The sequence below is a fragment of the Ambystoma mexicanum genome, chromosome 8 (assembly GCF_040938575.1).
Source record: "Ambystoma mexicanum isolate Mex_15411 chromosome 8, UKY_AmexF1_1, whole genome shotgun sequence".
Taxonomy (NCBI): Eukaryota; Metazoa; Chordata; class Amphibia; order Caudata; family Ambystomatidae; genus Ambystoma; species Ambystoma mexicanum.
This window is the reverse complement of record NC_090929.1, coordinates 1682170566-1682193963: the sequence shown is the minus strand read 5'-3', so window position 1 is coordinate 1682193963 and position 23398 is coordinate 1682170566. Positions and strand designations below refer to the sequence as shown.

General features: G+C 47.7%; 1 protein-coding gene across 5 annotated transcripts in view; it reads right to left on the bottom strand.

Annotated features, from left to right (window-relative positions):
* PLEKHA1 (pleckstrin homology domain containing A1) overlaps positions 1-23398 on the bottom strand; it is a 749116-nt gene that overhangs the window by 492694 nt on the left and 233024 nt on the right. For all 5 annotated transcript variants that reach the window (XM_069611983.1, XM_069611981.1, XM_069611982.1 and 2 more), the window contains exon 3: positions 9584-9640. In XM_069611983.1, the coding sequence (XP_069468084.1) occupies positions 9584-9640 (57 nt within the window). The remainder of the gene's footprint in view (positions 1-9583; positions 9641-23398) is intronic.

The window sequence follows — 23398 nt, the reverse complement described above, 5'->3', positions numbered from 1 at the left end:
GGAAGGAGTGCAATCAACTGGGTTGATTTGTTTATTCTGGCACCAGATAACAAATCTCTTCCATTTGTCGAAGTAGCAATGCCTCGTGTTCGGTTTCCTAGAGTCTTTTAGGATGTCCATACACCTCTGTGGTAAATTGAGATGTCCAAACTATGACCTCAGGAGCCATGCTGCTAGGTTCATGGAGTTGGGTAGAGGATGCACCTTCTGACCTTGGTGCTAGGACAAAAGATTGTACCAGGCCGGGAGTTTGATGGGATCGCACACCGAAAGTCTGCGTAGGTGTGGAAACCACGGTTGTCTCACCCACATGGGAGCAACTAGGACGAGCGTCATCGACTCTCTGCTCATCTTGTTCACCACCTTCCTGATGAGGAGTTGGTGGAAAAGCGTACACAAACATCCCTGACCAGTTCATCCACAGGGCGTTACCCAGGGAGTCTGGTTGGGGAAACCTGGATGCGAATCCTGGGCACTGTGTTTTCGCTTGTGGCGAATAGGTCTACAGTGGGGAAACCCCACTGAGAGAAGAGATCTTCTACGATTTCTCTGTGTAGACACCATTCGTGTTACTCCGGAAGGGGATCTCTGCTCAAAGCGTCGCTAGAGAATTGAGATCCCCTGGAACATGTTGAGATGACAGGAAGATCTTCCGTCTGAGTGCCCATATCCAAATTTTCTGGGCAAGTCTGGACAGGTTTGGCGAACAAGTCCCTCCTTGCTTGTTCAGGTAGAACATGGCTGCCGTGCTGTCCGTCCGGATCTGCACCGACAGGTTCAGTAGGTGGGGCTTGAACGCTTGAAGTGCTCTGAAAACTGCCAGAAGCTCTAGCAGGTTGATGTGATTCTTGGCCACTGTGTGAGACCAGAGACCCTGAGCTGTGTGGTGGAGATGGTGAGCTCCCCATCCTGTCAGACATGCGTCCGTCGTGACTATCGCCTGTATCTCTGGATCGTAAAAGGGTTTCCCCTTGGATAGATTGTCTCTTGTCTACCAGTGGAGGCTTTGTACAAGTGTTGGCGAAACGACCACTAGATCGTCCCACTGGCCACTTGCCAGAGACCACAGTTTCGCCAACCATTCTTGCATGGGACGCATGCGCAGGCGCGTGTGGGGGACCAGGTAAATACATGACGCCATCATGCCCAGCAAACGCATTGCTTTGCGTACTGTTATCTGGCGACCGGTTTGATATTGCGGAATTTGCAGTAGTATATTCCAAATTCTTTCCTCTGAAGGAAAAGCCAACCCCTCTTGAGTATTTAGAACAGCTCCTAGGAACTGCTTGGAGGTGCTGGGCACCAGACTTGATTTTTTTCTCGTTTATGGAGAAGCCCAATTCGAAGAGGAGGTCGATAGTTCTTTGAATGTTTGTCCTGCAAATTACTGGGGTCTCCCCCGTGATGAGCCAGTCGTCCAGATAAGGGTACACTGGGATTGCCTCCCTGCGTAGGTGTGCCGCCGCCACCGCCAGTACCTTGGTGAATACCCTTGGAGCCGAGGTTATCCCGAAGGGCAGTACCTTGAACTGGTCGTGCCGACTGTCCACCTTGAAGCGCAAGTACTTTCTGTGCGCTGGGAACATGGAAATATGAAAATAGGCATCTTTCATGTCCAATGTTGCCATGTAATCCCCCTTTTTTTTTTTCTTTTTTAAGGAGGGGGGGGGGGGGGGGGGGAGTACCTCTTGGAGAGTAGTCAAGCGAAATTTTTGGGGCTCGACATACTTGTTTGCAGGCCGCAAGTCCAATACTGGGTGCACTGTCAAATCTTTTTTTGGCATAAGGAAGTAAAATGAATAAATACCCTTGTTTACCTGGTGTCCCGAGACGAGTTCTATCGCGTCCTTTGCTAGCAGATTGACAATCTCCTCGAGGAAGATCTTCTGGTGGTCCAAAGAATGTATTTTTTGTCGTGGAGGATGGTTTCGGGGACGCTCTAACAGTTCTATGCAGTACCCTGCAGATACTGTGGACATCACCCATCTGTCTGATGTGATCCCTTCCCAAGCTTGGGTGAAGTTGGAAATGCGTCCCCCTACTGGGGTTGCATGAGAAGGGACCCTGAGCGGAGCGTCACTGTTTTGGTGGAGGCGTGCCACCGCCTCTACTGGGGCTGCCTGTACCTTTACCACATCCTCTTTTATTACCCCTGCCATAACCCTGGGTAGACTGCTGGTTGTTATTGTTCCATGGTGTACCCTGCCCCTGGGAATAGTTAGATCCTCTCTGGGAATTTTGTCCGCGTGGGCGACGAAAATTGCCATTCCCTCTCCGATTAGGGGGTTTATTGGTTCGTTGGCCTAGGGATTTGAGTGTCTCATACTCGTCCTTGGTGTTTTTCAGCGCGTCCTCGACCGCCTTTCCAAACAATAGATCCGCTCCACCGGTTTATCTATCAATGATGCTTGGGTTTCGGCTTTGAACCCAGACTGTCGCTACCAAGCATGCCTTTTGATAACAGTACCTTCTGCTATCAATCTTCCGGCGTTATCCGCGGCATCAAAGGTTGCTTTTAATATGCAACCAGAGACGGCTCTCCCTTCCGCCGAAACTCGTGCCAACTGGCTTTTTAAGGGTTCTGGGGAGGAATGAGTGCCGCGACTTCTTCCCACTGGTGGCAGTTGTAACTCGCCAGCAGGGTGGTGGAGTTGGCAATCCTTGCCTGGTAGGCGGAAGTGGAGGCTACTTTCCTGCCCAAGCCATAAATCTTCTTGCTCTCCTTGTTGGGAGGAGCTTCGGATGATGACAAGGGTGTTCCCACCCTCTTACGGGTGTTTGTAACTACCAGGGAGTGCGGTTTCAGATGCCATCTTATGTACAGTGGGTCTGTTTGGGCTGCCCTGAAAAGCTTCTCAACTCTGGGGTTTACCGCCCTAGTGAGATAGGGATTAACAAGGGAAGGGTCTATCCTCCTTTGTATAGACTTAAGGATAGGTCTCCTTTCTCCCACTAACTCCTCAGCAAAATTCCTCTCTTCCTGTGCACCCTGGGTGTCAATGTGGAAGTGTTCTGCCGCTCTGGACAGCACTTCATTCAAAAGAGGCTGGTTATCGACAGGGGAATCGGTAACCAGGGGTTCTTTATCTACCGGGGAATCTAGCCTGTAGGTTTCTGGGTTGTCCTCCTCCTCTTGGTCCTTGTCATCCCCATAGTAGCCTGTCCCAGTTTGTTCTTCCAACATGCCCAAATCTGGATCCTTATAAAGGGATGGATCTCCCTGATAATGAGAATAGGGCTATATAATGAAGGGGTCAGAAGTAGGAGCTTCGACCCGGGACTTCTTACTTGGGGGAATCTGATCCCTAGAGCCTGAGGGAGTTGACCCGTCTGGGGTAAAAGAGAGTAAGTGTTCAGGGTTTTTGGCGTAGAAATCTGCCAATGATGACATCCTTGGCATTACTCTGTCTATGTCATCAGTAGACCACTCTCTTGAACTGGGAATGATTCTTTCTTGAAGGCCTTTCCCTGTCTTATCTAGACTAGACCTACTGGTTTGAACAGGGGTCTTAGGGGTAACAGAAGACCGAGACTTGTCCATCTGTTTAAGTGGGGTAGAAAGTCTGAGGTGTGGAAGTAGGCTAAGACGGCTTCCTCTGTTTTCCACCTTCCCTGTGTGTGGAATAGTGTTTAGCCTGTTTTTTAGCCCCTCCAGAGTCCTTCGACGCCTGGCGCCGAGGTTCGGGGGTAGTGTCCCCATCTCTGTGTAGTGGAGGTTGGGACTCGGGAGCAGCCGTTGCGTGGCCTGTAGACGCCGACTCCTGGAGTGCGGATGGGGATAGAGGTCGGCTTCGTCTTCTGACGATCAAACCTCCGTTACCTTGGGGAGCGAGGCACTTCTGGCAACAGTGGATGGTTGCCTGGAGTCATGCGGCGATCTAGATCGAGAACGCCCAGAGGACACCGAATCGGACCGTTCTGTATGTGCCTCTTAACGAGTACTGGGCGTGTGCGTCGAGTCTCGGTTGGACTTCGTGTGTTTTGTGGAAGTGCTGTGGGTAGCGCTTGTGTCCCCGGGGGTCTTCCCCATAGCCACCCTGCCGGACGACCTTCCGAGGTCGGGGACTTGCGCTTGGCTGTCAATTGACGCCACATTGCCCTCGCCGTCCGAAAGCACGGCGTCGCTGCCATCGCTGAAGGAGTCCTCCGCTGCCATGGCCTCTTGAAGCCTGGCGTGGTGGGCCCAACGCTTGATCGAACAGTCCTTGAGTGTTTTCGGTTTGAACCTAGTACACGCTCTGCAGTTAGCCTCGGGGTGGTCCCTTGGTAAGCAGAGATTGCACGTGGCGTGCCCGTCAACCCAAGGGTACTTGCGGTTGCACTTGGGGCAAAATTGGAAAGGGGTACCCTCCATACGCACCTTGTGGCAGCGGGCTAATAAGGTGTAGGAATATTTAAGAATGTAGCTATATACCAAAAGAGTGTAGAGTATGTCCACCCCCCACTCTCCCTACTTGCAGGGCCGAGGCCAGAGGCCTTCCTAGGCCCGGGCCGAGGCCAGAGGCATTCCGAGGCCCGGGGCGAGGCCAGAGGCCTTCCGAGGCCCAAATCCGTCGTGCAGCTCTCGACGGCGATTCCTTCTCCGTGCCGGCGTCGAGTGTGGATGTTCGGTGACTCGACGTTGGGGTGGAGAAATGGGGAAATATAACAATATTTTAGCAAAAGTATGGCTAAAGCCAGGGAACTCCGCGGAATGCTTCCGACCAGAAATATAACAATATTTTAGCAAAAGTATGGCTAAAGCCAGGGAACTCCGCGGGTGTAAAAAACAATCTGAGGGTCCTAGACGCGTGGGGGATCATGGGTACAGTGGACATCACACTAGGGATAGTATTACTGGCACGCCCTGTGTCGACGCCCATTTTCGAAAAACAAACTAATACTCCGCAGCTTCCACTAGATTTCGGCCTTGAGGTCAGGTCTTTTTCTTGCAGCGTGTTTGCTTTCCTGGTGACCCACATCTAAATAGCCACAATTCGGTGTTGTTCCTAGCTAGGGATTTCTATAGGTGCATCTTCATTTGTGCTGCATAGTTGGGTATCTTAGTGTGCGCGAGACAAAAATACTTTAACATTAACATTCGAACCTTGGGATTTCTTTATAACGCCTGCTCGGGACTGCGAAATAAATAATAAACGGCGGCCATTTTGTATGGTCCATGAGTGTACTTTTTTGCTAACACTGCTATGGTGGACCCATGTTGTGGCTACTGATTTCTATAGAATGAAGTGTTCTGTGCATCACCTATACTGCAAGGCTTGCACTACCTAAGTGAGGTCATTAGAAACACACTACGGCTAAAAGACAATAGTTTGCTTAATGGAGCACTTAGGTTGTGCAAGATCACGGTAGGTACATGCAGTTGATACAATAAGACTTCATTTTCATTACTGCATGTCAGTATAAGTGACATACATATTTTATCAAAGTACATTTTCCTTACTGCATGGGTGAGTGACAGTATTACATTATCTCTTGCATTGCGTCATTGTGTGATGTTGCAAGTTTCCCTTCCAACTAGGAAGTATGTTACAACACTTAAGCATTCAATTGTATACTGAAATGGACTGTACTGCCAATGTTTCTTCGAAGTATGTTGCAGCATCAACAGGAGTCCCACATGTTTCTAGTAATCAGGGGGTTACATGTCAGTTATTCACAAGTGAGTGTTTCAAAAGGTAAACCGTGTGTCTCCATGTGCATATGGGGACCGAACGTGTGATACTACATATGGTCATTCTAGTCAATCTTTGTATGGTATTCATCAATATTTGGATATCGATTCCATGAAATTTATATGGGAACATTCCACCAACTGATCAGTCCATTGTGAGTTACAAAGGATATTGGTTTTCAACATCACTTTCTGTCATCAGTAGTTACATATCCATCCATTGATGTATAAAGCTACATGGGATGACCAACTGATACAAGTATTAGGTGGTTACATAATTCTGACATGAAGAAAAGGGGTGCTGGAACCCTGTTACATTAGGCGCTGAATATAGTGGTTTTCACTCTTTGGACTGGTGCCTCCATCGTGGGCAAATGAGAAGCCTGGAAACTGTTAGTTGTGCGTAGTATTTGTTTTAATGGGCAAGCAGTTGCTATGGCAACATCTTTGCTATCAAGATCAATCACTTGAGAAAAACAGCCAACACATTTTCGACCATGGGTCTTTTTCAAGGCTGTGATACAGTGTAGAGGGGAAGGTGCCAATTGGTGATGTGGTGGATTGCCGCGAGTGGTCATGTGGAAGTAAAAAACATAATTGGTTGTAGAGTGATACATTTTCAAGTTACATTGGTACATTCAGTTGTCATATGTTTAGTGCAGTGGTGTTTAGTGATTGTGGCGTGACATACATGTAGGGCATACACAGAGACAGCCCTTCTGGATCTTAAAATACAAATGGATGCCATCAGAGATTCAGGAAAACTCTGCATCCTACTGTTACTAGACCTATCAGCAGCATTCGATTTGGTCGACCATAATAAACTCTGCACAACACTAGCCAAAGATTTTAATTTCTCCAATAATGCCACTCTGTGGATCAAATCATTCCTGGCAGAACGCACTTCAAGAGTGGCCATAGGTAAACAAGCTACCAATCCCATACCGGTCCCCATAGGCGTACCGCAAAGATCTTGTCTATCACCTACACTCTACAATGCCTACACTAAGCTCCTTTTCTCAGCTCTGGACGATATGGGTGTCAGGTACACGAATTTTGCAGATGACACCCAAATCCTCATCCCTCTATCAGGGAAGTATGACCAAGACACACTAAACATTAATAAAATCTACTCCATTATTCACAATTGGATGGCCCTAAATAGTCTTTGCCTTAATGAGAAGACAGATTCTTATTGTGGGCTCCCAACCTAAAATAAATGCCCTTCATCCTCATTACGTCTCTATCAACATAGACGGTACCATCATCCCTATTAACAAACATGTGAAAACACTGGGAGTCTACTTAGACTCCAACCTATCTCTAACCTCCCCCTCCAACATGTCAAAACTTATCTCCCTCAGCCGCCAATTCTTGACACCGGCGAACTGTATCACACTAGCCAGAGCTCTGATTCTGTCAAGACTCGATTATTGTAATGTATTACTCTTAGGCACTGCCACCACCAACTTTAAGAAATTGCAGCTGATACAAAACAAAGCTCTTAGGGCCACCCTTGGAATAAGAAAATCTAAGCATATAACCAATATCAGAAGAGAACACCATTGGTTACCTATTAAAGCCAGAGTGATCTTCAAATCTTTATGCATCACGTTGAAATGTATCCATGAAAATGTTCCCATCTACCTCAATCAGGCAATTTCCAGAAAAACTAACACCAGAGCTTTAAGATCTAACAAACAGTCACTACTGTCTCTTCCTCGGTTTAAGAAGTCCAGAGCAGGAGGCTCTAGCTTCCAATACCTAGCTCCAAAACATTGGAATTCCCTCCCACTCAACATTAAAAATCAGGAAACCCTCGCGGGTTTCAAAAAGATGCTGAAAATGTAGCTATTTAACCAATACCAATAATCTAGCCACCTCTCCACCTGAGAAAATTGGTCTCTGAACTTAGTTTAAATGTAAATACTGTTTTGACCTCTGTCTTAATTCATATTCTGTTTTACTTTTTTTGTGTGTAATGCCAAACTAATTATGCCTCATCCTTTTTATGCATTGTGTAAGCTGTCTGTAACCTCGCTGTGATACCCAACCACTTGCCCATTAAAACAAATACTACGCCCAACTAACAGTTTCCAGACTTCTCATTTGCCCACGTTGGAGGCACCAGTCCAAAGAGGGAAAACCACTATATCCGGCGCCCAATGTAACAGGGTTCCAGCACCCCTTTTCCTCATCTCAGTACACAGAACTTTGGGAGCATTGTCCCGCAGGAACCACGGAAACCACAGAAACAGCAGCAGGAGGTACTACACAAGCCGCAACCTCAGTAGCGCAGGGATCAGTTTTTCCTTAAAGCTCCCTCCCTCTTTCTCGTTACCTTAGTATGTAATCAGAATTATGTAAGTAAATTATGTGTATGGTGCGGTTGTGTGGGTCCCAGTGGTCTTGGTGGAGCCAGGCTTATTGTCTTATCTAGAGAAAGCATGCACAATTGCATTCCTCATTCATTCCAACTGGGTATAGAACGTTGAGCTTCTCTACCCAAAATGCCCCTCTCTAATCTGAGTTTGAAGACGTTACAAACCCTTTCTCTTTTTTCAATCATTCGAACACTTGAAATTTCATCTGTGATATCTGGTGCTTTGCTTCTAGGAAATGTCAAGTCACTGGTCATCTGATGTTACACGTACAAACATTGGAGTTTTGCTTTTCTGGATGATTGTTCGACACAGTATTTGCCACATGGGCATTTTATGCTGTAGTTTATGTTAATGCTACCACATGTGGCATAACATTTGAGGAAGATCCTTTTTCCCCCCGTGTTCGGATGGAATACAAGGTTTCCTTTCTGCACAAACCTACAGTTGGTGCACTGCAAGCATGGGAAGGTCACACATCTTTGAGGTTGCTTGGGAGGTCTATTTCTGTCGCTCATGTCTTTTATGTTTCTGCTCTGGGTGTATGCAAATACAGGAGGGGTCTCATACAGTCTGCCTAGTGTTCTGTCTGGACAGGCACTGGCATCTCCTGTGCCAAATGTTCTTAATCTTGTTACTCTGTGTGGAGTACTTGGTGACAATGAGCGGGAGTCGCGTTTTCACGCGCCCGTTGTTTAATATATTTTCCCTAGTGATATTCTCAACTTTGTTTAGGGAGCCTGTAATCTCTGTGCCCTGGTAGCCTCTTGCTCTGAATCGGTCAGCCATATCTGTTGGCCCAAAGAAATCAATTTGCACCCGGAGCCTCTCTGCCCCAGTCTGCCTCCCCTTATCTTTCACCCCTCTCCCCTGCGCACTTCCCAGTCGTTCCCTCTGCAGTGCGATATGCTCATTCTGGGCCATCTTTTCAAACTCCCCGCTCCTGCCTAATCTCAATAACATAGCACCGGAATCACTTTGTTGGCCTCTCCACTCCTCTCCAGCCTCTGACCTTTACCGGGGGTCGTACCCACAGGCTGAGCATACCAGGACACTCCCCAACATTTCACCCTCTGCCTAGCCAGTCACGCCCATTGCTAATAGTATTATTCCCTAGATTGTGGGGCAATGCAGGATCTTCGGATCCCTTGGCCCTCCATGTTCACCCTCACTAAGTCAGGCCCTTAGGTCAGGCTTATAACATCCAGTATTGACTGCATACTTGGGCAATAACTCTTAACTAAGTGCAATTAGACCAATTATAAGGCTGAAAAAGCATGTACTTGGGGGGTGGTACTTAATGGCAAGGTTTATAGAGGTTGCGCTACATTTATAGCTTGGCTGGTTGAAAAAACAGGGCCAACTTATCCTTTGAGCGAATAAAATGAGTACCACACCATTGGAAAACAGGGCCTCCTAATATTTCAGTGGCATGAAACCATTGTTTGATGGTGTGCTCTTTATGGCTTCCATATATTACTGCAAGTTCCTTTGTACTGACATACTTTGCAGAACAAAGAGTGCTCACCTTGGAAATATAAGTAAGTTTGAGAGACCCCACAGGAGGTGATCCTTCAGGAAGGTTCTAAACAGAAAGGGAGAGAGGGAGAAACAGATTTGATGTTATACAAAGCTCACTTATGGCCTTTCAAGATGTCCACCACATTACACCAAGAAAACATGTGTTTATAAGGAGACACTCAAATGAATTAACATAAGGACATGCTTGCATCCAGTTTAGTTCTTAACTGCAGAAAATACCTGTGCACACAGCCATTTAATTCACATTTATAAAGCCCACCTCCTCTCCCTCTCTCATCTCCGATTGCCTAACTGCCATTCAAGATTGGTGTGCCGCCAATGAGCTTTGCCTGAATGCCAGCAAGACTGAGATCCTCCTCATCGGCACACCTTCTCCATCCTTTCCTCTCTCTCTCTGGCCGGCCTTGCTTGGCCCTCCTCCCATCCCCACCTGCGAGGCTAAGAACCTCAGGGTCATCTTTGACTCCACACTTTCCTTCTCCTCCCACATCTCGGCGGTCTCTAAAAAGTCAAACTTCCTACTGCACCTCTTCAGAGGTACTCTTCATTTTCTCTCCTTCCCTCAGAAGCTCACCGTCTCCCAAGCTATGGTTCTCTCTAGGTTGGACTATTGTAACAGCCTCTTTCTATATTTACCTGCCTCTACTCTTCGCCCTCTGCACCTAATCTAGAACAGGACTGCGAGACTCGTCCTTGGCCTGCATTGTCTACAAGGTTTTCTGGGGCCAGGGCCCAAAATACCTTCAGCTATCCCTCCGCAAATACCTCCCCTCTCGAGCCCTTCGCTCCTCTAACTCCCTCAGGGTCAGTCGTATTTCAAAGAAACGAGCTGGGGGGAGATCTCTGTCTTTGGCTGGGGCCTCCCTCTGGAATAACCTCCCTGCCACTCTCAAACATGAGGAGAACCATCTCCGGTTCCGGAAGCACCTCAAGACCTTCCTCTTTGCATCTGCCTTTGCTCCCCCTCTGCCCTGCTGATCTGCTCTCTTGGCACCGTGTACCTGGCCACCCTCTGTCCCCCGGGCCCAGGCACCTGCTCACCCTGCCACCCTTCTGCACTGCCTCCCGGCCAACCCTCGCACTGCGGACTGTATCTGTACCCCTACAGTCCCCCCACCCTCCATTTTCTTCTTTTTATGCACTTATCAGACTTACCCAGTTCTGCCGTAAACACAGCACTTGCTGGCTGCACGACCCCTGTTTATTGCTTCATTATCTATTTGTATTTATTATTATGCATCTGTTCTCCTCTGCATGTTCCACTCTCCCCCTTCCATGGTCTTTTCCCCCTTTCCCTTTCCCATGCACTTGCACATTCTCAATGTCACTGGGCCTAGTAAGATCATTGTTTTGTTCTCCCCTGTTCCCCTCCCTTGTCGCGCTCTGAAACACTTGTGTATGAGCGCGATACAAATAAAATATCATATCAAAGTCAGTGCATGGTGGTCAGAAGACCACATTTTCATAGTAATATCGACCCCTGTGCAAAGAGCAGAGTCTTGAGGTGTTTCCTGAAAATCCAATAGGATTGTTCTGCTCCAAGGGTGCAGGGCATCAAACTCAGTATTTGGAGAGGGTGACTGGGAAGCCTCATCCTCCCGCTCTCTTTAGATTGCATATGGGGGTGATCACTGGTAGGTGTTAGCAGATCGGGTGGGTCTTGAATGCATGTTCTTAAATGTGTGAAACTGGTAGGCAGGGGCAGTGTTGGAGAGGCATGCGTGTGTGATGGCTAAAGTTTTTTAAATGATTTGGTGAAGCACACTTGTTCCAAGAGGCATGCCTGTGTGTCAGCTTTCATTTGCATATGCAATAGCCTCTTTCAAGTTAAAGAGAACGTGGTTTGCTTCTCCAATGCACAGGAGACTAAGTAAAAAGCATGCCACTTAATCCTCACTACACCACAGAGTGTTTCATGATAACGTAAAGTTTTGCCAGCTACTATAAACTCCTCATAAAAAACTAGCAATCACAAGAGATGAGCGTTTGTTTAAAATAAATATGTTTGAATGCTTTGTTAGAGTTTTTCCAATGTAATATGTGCAGGCTGAAAACAGTTTTGAGCACTGTTGGAAGGTGGCGGGTGTCCCGTGAAAGATAATAACGAACAGGAATAGTCCAATAGGGGTGGATAAAGCAGTTTTCTCCTCGTCCTCTGGATTAATGAGTACATTCCAGTATCCTTCCGTCAGTTCAATCGTGGAGAGGAAAACAGCAGTACCCAATAGATCAATTAGGTCATCTGTCCTTGCCACGGAGTGACCATCAAATTGTGTCACCCATTCACCTTTCTGAAATCAATACAGAACCTCCACAATTGATCTGGCTTGGTAACAAGTACCATTGGAGAAGACCAAGGGCTCTGGTATGGTATAATGACAAACCTTTTCTCCACTACTTTTCCTATTCTTACTTCAGGGATTCAATATGGCTTTCAATGGACAACCTTCCCCAGCGGAGTAGGGATGTAATGGAAAAACATTCTCTTCCTGGTTCATTTTTAAAGACGTCTGAACACTGTTCCAATAAGTCTTGCAAGTCTTGTTTTGGGATTGTGGCAGGTGGGAAGGAATCAAGTTTTCTTTTAGGACTCCTCTGTTAATAGTCAGGTCAGTACCACTGTTTTGGCCTCAACGGGATCCTCTCTCGACTCCTTAGAGATTTATATGATAGATATGGGTCTTAATCCGCTTATCAGGTTGGGAGACTCAATAGTTGTAAGTCCCAGTTTGTTCAATTACCTCATAAGGTCCATGCCATTAGGACAACATCTTGTTCTCGGATGTTGGCAAGAGGAAAATAACCTTTTGTCCAACAGAAAAATCTCAAGAACTACTCATCATGAGAGGGCTTTTTTTTCTTGAGCTTTAACCATGTGGGCCTCAACTATTGATCTCACCAGATCCAAAAGTTCACTGTCTCCCAATATCTGGTTATCTCCAGATTGCACTACTATAACAGCCTATTTCTATATCTACCTATCTCCAATCTCCAAGCTCTGCCCTTTACAACTAATCCAGAACAGGACTGCAAGACTTGTCCTTGGCTTCAAGCCCTGGGATCGTATCTCTCCAGCTGTGAAATCGTACCATTGGCTCTCAGTGGATGCAAGGATTACATTTAAAACCCTCTGCATTGTCCACAAGACTTTCTGGGGCCTAGGACCAAAATGCCTTCAACTAGCCCTCCGTAAATACCTCCCCTCTCGAGCCCTTCAGTCTTCTACTTCTAACTCCCTCAGGGTCAGTCGGTTTTCAAAGAAATGTGCCAGGGGTAGGTCTGTCTTAAGCTGGGGCATCCCTTTGGAACAGCCTCCCTTCCACCTTGAAGCTGTAGGAGAACCATCTCCGGTTTCGGAAGCACCTCAAGACATTCCTCTTCGGCTCTGCCTTTTCCCCCTCTTCTCCCCTGCTGATCTGTTCTCTCTCGCTGGCACTGTGCACCTGGCCACCCTCTGTCCTCCGGGCCCAGGTACCTGCTCACCGTGCCACCCTCCTGCGCTGCCTCCGGGCCACCACTTGCACAGGGGTCTGCATCTGTACCCACACAGTCCCCCACCAACTTTTCTTCTGCACTATCACCCCATTTGACTAACCTAGCACTTGCCGGCTGCACTACCACTGTATAGCTTTTATTTATTTATTTAAAATATTAATATTTATTCCGTTCTCTCCTCTGTTCCGCACTTTCCACATCTTCCCCTTCCATGCACTCCCCTCCCACCCCCCCTTTCCCTTTTCCATGCCCTTGCGCACTCTTAATGTCACTGAGCCTAGTAAGATCATTGTTTTTGTTCTCCCTTGTTTCCCCTCCTTAGTTGCCTGGTTGTGATGTTCATATGTTCGTTTAGCCAATGGGCTGTTCGTGAGAGTGGTAATGGCGTGTTAGGGAGAATTTTCAGTTGCTGTGCTAGTTCCCTTTAACATGAGACCCCCCAGCACTTTTGATGGACTCTGGGCTTCATTTATTTTAATCTCCTGAGTGAGTGGAACCTTTTCCAATCACCCATTCTTTTTCTCTGACTAGGACTTGTATTTCTACTGTTTTATGGAGTCTGGTAAACTCCATACATTTACTACAGGCATCTGCTTTTTTTTTCTTTGCGACACCCAGCACCCTCTGTGCGGTATCACTGAAAAGTCCTTTGGACTGCTCTATGTTTAAATAACATTTTTTGTGAGAACTACAGTTCCCAGGAATAGTAAGATAACTTATGTTTTCTTTTGTTGGTCCAGCAAGCACCACCTTATGTGGGGTGCTGGGGTTCCATTGGAACTCCCTTCGCCCACTCATTTTGTTACACTGGCAGTGGTTACTTTTTACTACATTTTGTGCAGGTTACTAGCAGGCTGATTTCTCAGCTGCAGTCCAACGTACATGGTTGGCCATTTTCTCAAAATGGCCCCCAGTCTTTTCTTTGCCATTCTGTTTGTCAGCTCCTTCTGGGCTTTTCTTCCATCCTTTAGATTACATTTGAGTCCTTTGTGAGTTTTGCCTTTGGTATGCTGCCCTGAAGCCCGCCCAGACTCCAGTGTGTCTGGCAAAGCAGGAAGTGAGGGAGGAGCCCGAATTCTTACTGTCCTTTTTCTGTAGGTATGCCTGGCTAAAACTAGTTGTAACTGGGCGGCTGGCTGTCCCGGTGATTGACAGCTCTAGTAGTGTAAATGAATGGCTTCCCGCAAAAAAGGTGAGGATTTTGCGACCACAGACAGAGGCTACCATTGGAACAAGGAATCTGAAGCAGAAGACAGCAGAGACGCCAGCACCACCTTCCAGGACCGCAAAAGCACTGGTGAAGCCATGCAGCTGTGCTGGCCCCATTTTCACTTCAACAGGATGACCCGCCAAGGCAGACTTCCTCCCATAGGCTGGCTGGACCAACTAGCCTCAAGATCTACTTTGTTTTGGGCCATCCCCCAACTTGCTGCAACTTTCCTGGGCTGCAGAACACCAATCCTCAGGGTACCTGGACCATTATTGACTGCATTGTCTTCCAAAGATCAAATCTGGCTGAAACTTTGCAGGCATCCATGTGCACCTCCAGAGGCAGGAATTATTCACCAAAAGTCCCCTCACCAGAGTTCAAGAAAGAGTAATCGAAGAGAAAGAAACCGGAAATATTTGTTTCTTCTTGGCGCTAAGAAAAAGGTGCCAAACCCACAAAGAGCTGCTGGAGTGAACTGAATCCATTGCTGTTGACCCCTTCTCCCGAGTGCTGTAGCAGAAGCCCACCAGAGATCCCCCTTTAGTGACCATGACCAAGGGGCAGGAATCAGGGACTCCAACATTGCACCTAGAAGGAAGCCAGATACAATGTCTTCTTCACTTTCAAGGTACAGTGCGGCTTGGATTGTAACTAACTTGTGCCATTGTTGGTGCTTCCTGGCTAGCAGTCTGTGCACTATTAAGTAGGCTTCCCCTTGAGCTCCTGTGTTTCTTCGAGAACCACAGACTGGTTAACTAACTTTTCCTCTGGATATAATCAGAACTGGAAATGTCCATTTGACTTTGGCTGTCCTGGTTTCCCAAAGCTCCATATTTTGATTCTATTGGCTTTGGCAATGCTGGTTCCTCCATAGGTTTTAATTGTTAACACTTGTATTGCTTGGAAACAGACTGCCTATATCCCTCTGCGAGAGTGTACTTGTTATTAGCAGTTGCTAGCTGCGTTCTGCCTCCCAACTCAATTTTGCAAAGGTGATATACAAGTCCCGATACTGATCTTAATTGATGTATTTAAAGCATAGGAAAAGTTACTCCCCTGCATTATTGTTTCTTATATAAATTGATTCCATTTCACAAATGAATGTTATTGGTAGTTGCTGCATTTTAGATTTGCTTGTGTGCCTTTTGTATATATAAATGAACAGGTTACTTACCCCTGGTAACTTTATTTCGACTGGATGTTCCTCCCACAAATTCCTCATCTTGTGATAATTATCCTTCCAGCTTTAGGGGCGCTGTGTGCCGTCTTCGAGTCGATGTCCCTCGAGGGCCTCAGTTAGACCATCGACGTCATTAGTATAAATAGGGCACGCAGCGCCCGTTGGCTCCAGTTCTGTTTTCCCCCCTCCTGTAGAGGAATTACCAGGCGTACCATAGACTGCAGGCTCCAAGAAAGTAAAGTGTAAAGACACGTAACATTCTATGGCAGGGTAGGCTGGAAGGGGCGATGAGGAAAACGTGGGAGGAACATCCAGCCAAAAGAACGTTAACTTATTCTTTCGAATGAATTATGTCCTCCCACGTATTCCTCATCTTATGACAGACTCCCAAAGGAGTAATAATTTTGTGGTGGAAATACGAATTATATTTTGTTTTAACAGTTATACACTGAATGAAGGACTGCTATTCCAAATTGTCCTTCTTGACTAGAAGATGAATCCAGGTAGTAATGTTTCACAAACGTGTCAACAGATGACCAAGTGGCCGCTTCACAAATTGACTGGAACAGAGCAGCAGAGGTTGCCATGCCCCTTGTGGAATGTGCTCTCAAGCCTTCTGGTTGGTCTTTGCTCACTGACCTTTAACATTTCCCAACAGCCAGGATGATCCATCTGGATAGGGTCGGTTTTGTTCCAGCTGAACCCAATTTAGGGCCTGCATAGCCAAAGAATTGGCCAATTTGACAAATTTTAGCCATACTTTTTTTTTTTTTAATCAAAGATTGTATTGGTTTTCAAGGTTAAAACAACATTACATTCATCTCTCTACATTCCAGGGGGGGGGATATGGGGGGGGGGGGGGTGGTAGAAGAGAGGGAGGGGCAAGTGCCAGGGAAGGGTAGTGGTGGGAAGAGAGCAAAGTAATCAAAAGAAGAAACAATAACAGTAACAAACTCAGCTTCAGGGACCTTGGTCCAACAGACCGTCGAATTTAACATAGGAGGACTTCATGACACAGGGTGCTCTTAACAGAGTCAATATTTCCCTTTCGGTGGGCCTCACACAGTCTCAGCAGCTACAGGGTCGCCCTTGGCCTTCAGCTATCCTCTCCCAACTTCTCCATATTTTCCCCGCCTTTTGCGGGCACCCTCTTGCTTTGTACACCCGGTGCTCCATTACCGCACATTATGTCCACGTCCGTGACGCACTGGTCATAGCTGGGTGTGCGCTCCGAGCCCCACAGTTGGGCAATGTTCCGCCTAAGGACTGCAAAAGCGGTCGACAACAGCAGTTTCTCATAGCGGGATAAGTCAAATTCCCACCCCACCCCAAGAATCGAAGCGCTTCCTTCCAAACTCTTGTGATGTGGGATGCCATATCAGATTTCGGACGGCGATCCAAGTCTCTGTACAGGTGCTCTATTGGCTTATTTGTAGTGTTACAGTGGAAGCCCTTGATGCGTGGGAGGGTCCCGTCACCGTGAAGCATGTCGTTTACCACCTCCATCTGGCTGGCCCAGTAATATGATTGCAGCCTGGGCAGCCCGATCCCCCCCCTTTCCCAGACGGACCTCTGAAGGGTGGCAAGAGCAATTCTTGGGTGGCCTCCTTTCCAAGCAGTTTCCAGAGGGTGCATTCGATTTTGTGGAAGTCCCGATGGTCGATATACAATGGCACGTTTTGCAGGATGTATAGGAATTTAGGGAGGGCAATCATTTTAAACAAGGCTGCCCTACCCATCAGCGTCAGTGGCAAGGAGATCCAGTGGCGAGTGTCGTCTGCAAATCTTGCCACCAAGGGGGAGAGGTTTAAGGCAGTATATTCAGTAAGGTGCGTCATGATGTGGATCCCCAGGTATTTGAACTGTTCCTTCTCGATCTGGTAGGGGCCGGTCGCCAGACTCACCAATGAGGTGTTCCCTATAGGGAAGAGGATGGATTTGGACCAGTCCACGCGTAGTCCACAGAATGCCTCATATTGGCCCAGCAGTTGCATAACTCTGGGGCAGGTGGTGTTTGGGTCCTTCAGGTAGATGAGTAGGTCATCCGCGTAGAGGGATATTCTGTCTTCCCAGGTCCCGGACCACCGGAAGCCCTCCCAGGTTAGATCGTTTCGCAGCAGGATCGCCAGGGATTCGATCGCAATAGTGAAAATCATGGCCAGTAGTGGGCAGCCCTGCCTTGTACCCCTTCCCAGACCGAACAGTTGTGATCGCCAACCGTTGACCCTGGTCCTAGCAACCAGGGATTCGTATAGCAGCCTCACACAACTCATGAAGTTCTCGCCAAAGCCCATGCAACGCATTATGGTCCAGACAGCCTCCCATCTCACCGAATCGAAGGCCTTTTCAAAGTCAATTGCTAACAGGGCTAGTGGCCCCTGTATGCTGTCGGCTCTTTCCAAAGCTGAGAATAGTCTGCGGAGGTTGATGCGAGTTGATCTTTGTGGCATGAAGCCGCACTGGTCCGGGTGAATCAATGAGGGAATTACCTCTTGTAGGCGGTCCGCTAGAAGCTTTGCCAGTATTTTAGTCTCGGAGTTGATGAGTGAAATGGGCCTGTACGAGCTACATCTTTCCGGGGGCTTGTCCAGCTTGGTTTTCTCTACTATCGTTGCTTCTCGGAGATCTGGAGGGAGAATGCCCTTTTCACGTGCATGGAGGTACATTTGCAGTAGCTGGGGGGCCATCACGTTGGTACCCACCCTTCGCCATAGCTCCACCGGGAAGCCATTTGGACCAGGAGTCTTACCGGTCTGGAGTCCAGAAATGGCGGCTAGAATCTGATCCTCAGTGATCTCCCGCTCCAACCGTTGCCGCTGCGCCTCATTCAGGGTAGGGGTTTCAATTTGGTCCATAATCGTGGCGTCCATCGGGGTTGCGGATTCACTGTATAACTCTGCGTAATATTCCACGAAGCCCTGGGTTATTTCCTGGTCTGTCACCCTTGGGTTTGATCCGTCCGCTTCGAGTCTCCGGACATGGCTGCGTCCCTGCTCCAGCCATGCCAGCATCTTGCCGGCCTTGTCATCAGTTTCATAGATCCTTGCTCTCATAGCAGTGTGCGCTTGGCAAGCGTTTTCCATCGCTATGCTTTGCAATCTTTTTTGTGCTAGTAGCAACGTCCGGTTAGAGGGCGGCGTATTTTCGTTTACGTGCCCCTCCTCTGCCTGTTTGACATGGAGCTCCGCTTCAAGAATCTTACTCATGTGCAGCCTCCCTTTGGCCGCCGTCCATGCTATTAGTTTGCCCCTTAGCACCGTTTTATAGGCTTCCCATAGCATCTCAGGATTCGTTGCCGTCTGTGTGTTTAACTCAAAGTATGTGTTGGTGATCTCCTGTAGTCTGACTAGCAGCTCAGGATCTCCCAGGTAGTAACTGTTCAGGCGCCAACATGGCGGTGGGATCCTCCGGGACGTTATAAGTAACATTTCTAGCGGAGAGTGATCAGAGATGCCTCTAGGCAACATGTTTATTTCCTGTGCCCTATATAGGTCAGTTGCGGGAGTAAAGAAGTAGTCCAATCTGGAGAGCGAGGCATGGGCCCCAGAGTGGAAAGTACGCTCTAGTGTCAGGGTGAAGTTCCCTTCACACATCGCACAGGCCGAGTGCGTTGGCGAACGTGCAAGCCTAGTGGGGACATTGGGGTTCCTGTTTCGTATGTGCGATCTATCCAGGGTAACATTCATGACTTCATTGAAGTCACCACCCAGTATCATGCAGTTGGAGGTATCATTAGCGATTAACGGGGTAATGTCAGTGAGCAGTGGTTCTAGAGGGGTCGGTGGTGCATAGATAGCCATCAGTGCGATGGATTGCCCCCATAAGTCGCCCGTCACATATATGTATCTGCCGCCAGTATCATGGGTCACCGTGTAGAGGTGGAGGGGGAGGTTTTAGTGTACCAAGATCATGACGCCTCTTGAGCCCATTGTGAAATGTCATCTTATAATTTGTACACCTAAATAAGGTGCATTCTGTACCCGGAAGATGTGTCTTGGATAGGAACACTATATCAGTCCCCCGTCTGTTCAAAAATTGGCGCACCAGGCGGCACTTTATTGCATTGCCTAGGCCATTGACATTCCACGACATGAGCCTCATTGTTTTGAGAGTGTCGACATTATTACGATACTCTGCAATGTGAGCATGTTGGTGGCTGCCCTGATTGTCACCGGCAGAGTTATGCGCCTGTTGGAAATATGCCCGTGGTGTACTGACATCCTTTCTGGCCATGTTCCTCTATTAGTTCGACAGGTCCCTAATGAAGCTGTGCTTAACAAACCCAAAACCCCCCACCCCATACTCCTCCAAACTAGAAGCATCGGTCGCCCAAAGAATCTATGGTGTCAACTGGACACCTAACATGCACTGAACCCAATATCAAATAAAAGTGGCCTTACCCTAGGTGGAACCCGGGGGGAAGGTAGTACTCCTCTAAAGGTGATCCCCGAGGGAGTCCACGCATATACTACGGGGGGAGGGTTTCTCCTTCTATTGTAGGGCTTGGGGCATACTGCGGCCGCTACAGGTGGGTATGTGCTGCCTATCATTGTGTGTGTGTGTACTGTGGGAAGATCTATGGTCTGACTTGAGTATCTCAGTGTGGTCACAGGATTTTGACAGCCGTGGTGAGGGGGGTGGGGGGTTTATCACCCCCCTAGGTCTTCCGGTAGGTCCAGCGGTGGTGGTTGTCGGGGTTCTCGCCGTTGGTCTGGCGGAGGTCTTCGATTTCTTCCCCTATTTTCGCGGTGGACGGACCAATCTCCCTCTATGTTTTTCTCGGCCCAGCGCCAAGCCTCCTTAGGGTCACTAAAATGGACTGTTGTGCCTTTGTGATAAATCTTGAGCTGTGCAGGGGAGAGCAGGCGTATTTCACTCCCATCGTGTGTAGCTGCCTTTTCAGGGAGTCGAAGGATTGCCTTGCCCTTTGCACTTCCCTCATGTAATCCGGGAAAAAGGCGATTTTGGAGCCATTGAACGCGACAGCTCCTTTGGCGCGCGCATGTTGCAGTAGGGCGTCGCGGTCTCTGTAATTTAAGAATCTAGCTATTACAGTTCGTGGGGGGGGGGTGCCAGGCGGTGGCCTGCCCGTGGGCACCCTATGTGCCCTCTCTATGAAAAAGAACTTGGAAAGGCATCGGGCTCGTACAGTTCCCATACAGGAAAGCCATTGTTCTAGAAAAAGTTCCATGCAGGCGCGTATACCGAGGATGCGCACATTGTTGCGTCTGGACCTGCCCTCTCCCTCTTCAATTCTGTCTTCCAGCACCTTCAATTTGGACGTTGTGTTATGAAGCTGCTGTTGCATGGTGTTCATCCTGTCCTCCGTGTTGGAAATGCGCTGCTCAGCCTCCCTGGTGCGTGCCGTTAGTTTTTGGAGGTCGTGCTTGAGGAGGGAAATTTTAGCCATTCTTGATATATAAAAGCCCTTTTTGTGTCCATCCTATGTAATCTTTTCTTCTCCTTTCCAGGAGGACAAAGTGGGTAGAAAGTTGGCAAAATTATCTTTTGCGACAAGTAGCAGTCAGGGCCTACCTTAGGAAGAAAGGAAGGTTTTACCATGAGAACAACCTTGTTCTTATAGAAAACAGTATGTGGCGGTGTACAGGAAAGTGCCAGAAACTCGCTTACTCTGCGGGCTGACATTATTGCTATTAGTAAAACAGTTTTAAAGTTAAACAGTATTAATGGGCATGAATGTATTGGCTCAAAAGGGATGCATGTTAGACATTTTAACACTGTGTTAAGATCCCATATAGGGACTTGGAAAGGAACTGGTGGGAAAGCATTAGACCCTTTAGGAATTGACCAATCAGAGGGATTTTAAAATATGAATCCTCTTCTGAAGAGTGCCTGAAAATTGCCGTTAGGTAACCTGTAATTGTTCCAATCTGGAGCACCAGAATGGCCAGATGTAATAAAGAAAGCACCATAGGTGTGTCACAAAAGAAAAAGGTTCCACATTCTTATCCCTGCACCAACTGCTGTACTTGTTCCAACGGCAGAGGTAAAAAGATTTAATTGCTGGCCTTCTGGCAGGAAGCAAGATATCCATTACGTAATCCTGGAGGTCCCAATTCGTGTATCTCAACCTCTCGGAAACCATGCGTGAAGGTTGAGAGTCTTGACCTCTGGATGGAGAACCCGACCCTCCTCTCGCGGGAGAAGGTCCTCTCTTTGTGGAAGACGTATTGTAGGGCAGATGGACATGTCCAGAAGATCGAAGTACCACGTCCTCCCGGCCCAATTCAGAGCAATTAGGATCATGGATTTCCCTGAACATGCTCAACCTCCTGATCACGTGATGAATGACGGGAACTGGGGGAAATGCATACAGGAATGGAAACTCCCAGTTCACTACGTACATTTTCCCTAGAGATCCTCTAAATTCCTCTGGAGCATAACAGTTTGTACTTCCGGTTGACATGGTCGCAAACAGATCCACTTGAGGGCTTCCCCAAAGGGGGCAGATCTCTTGAAGGACATCCTGAACTAGTTCCCACTCGTGGGAGACACTGCTCTGCCTGCTCAGTGTCCACCACTGTGTTTTCCTCTCCGGCTAGGTGAGCTGCCAATAGAGAGATTCCCTCTTGAATTGCCCAGAACCAGAGCTGCATTGCTGCTCTGCACAGTGGGAGTGACCCTGCACCACCTCTTTTGTGGAGGTAGTACATGGCCACTGTGTTGTCCGTCAATATCAGGACATTCTTTCTCCGTACAGAGGGCAGAAAGGTCTTCAGCGCTAGTCCGATTTCCCTCAGCTCCAAAAGGTTGATGTGTAGTTTGGACTCTGAGGGAGATCAACAACTGCTAATTAACAGTTTGTTGGCGTGGGCTCCCCATCCCGTGAGTAAGGTGTCGGTCAATACCGTTAACTCTGGCCATGACTGCCAAAAAGATTCTCCCTTCAGAATGTTGTCCTTGCACACCCACCACAGATGGTCCTGTGCGACTCTGCTCAGAACTTGAAGGTGGTCTGACATTCTGCCTGAGAATTGGGACTATTGAGTCCCGAGAACCCATTGGAGGGATCTCATTCGCAGACGAGCATCTGGCACCAGGAAAATGCAGAATGCCACGAGACCGAGCAACCTAAAAAAAAAGAATTAAAAAAAATAATAAAATATATATATATATATATATATATATATATATATATATATATATATATATATATATATATATATATATATATATATATATATATATATATATATATATATATATATATATAAAAAAATAGAAGGCCGGAATACACTGGGCACTCGACTTTAGTGACCATCTGCAGAATGTGTTGAGCCCTCAACTCCCTGTGGAGCCTTTGAGATGGCATCAAGTGGGACTTCTTGTAATTGAGGGAGAGAGCGGCAGGTTACGCTGAGATGTTCCCAGACTTGTTCGGGTGAACGAGCCCCATCATTCAATCGTCCAGTAAGGGGTAGGCGTAATTCCCCTCCCCCCCCTCTGAGACTTACTGCCACCACCGCCATTAACTTGGTGAAAACCCTTGGGCGGAGGTCAGCCCGAAAGGTAATACTCGAAACAGAAAATGAGAACTGCCAACTGCGAGCCGTAGGTACTTTTTGTGCTTGTGATGGATTGGCACATGAAAGTAAGCATCCTGAAGGTCCAATGACACCATCCAGTCTTGGAGATGGAGAGCCTGAAGGATCTGAGAAAGGGTAATCATCTTGAACTTGTCTTTCCTGAGGAACAAGTTTCTCAAGTCCAAGATGGGTCTCAATCCTCCGTCCTTTTTGGGAATTAGAAAATACGTGGAGTACCAACCCTTGTTCCTCTCCGTCACAGGTACCGATTCTATACCACCTTTCTCTAGCAGGGTCAAAATTTCCTGCACAAGGAGCGGATCCGGAACTTTGAAAGAGTTGCGTCCCGGTTGATGATCCTGAGGCCCA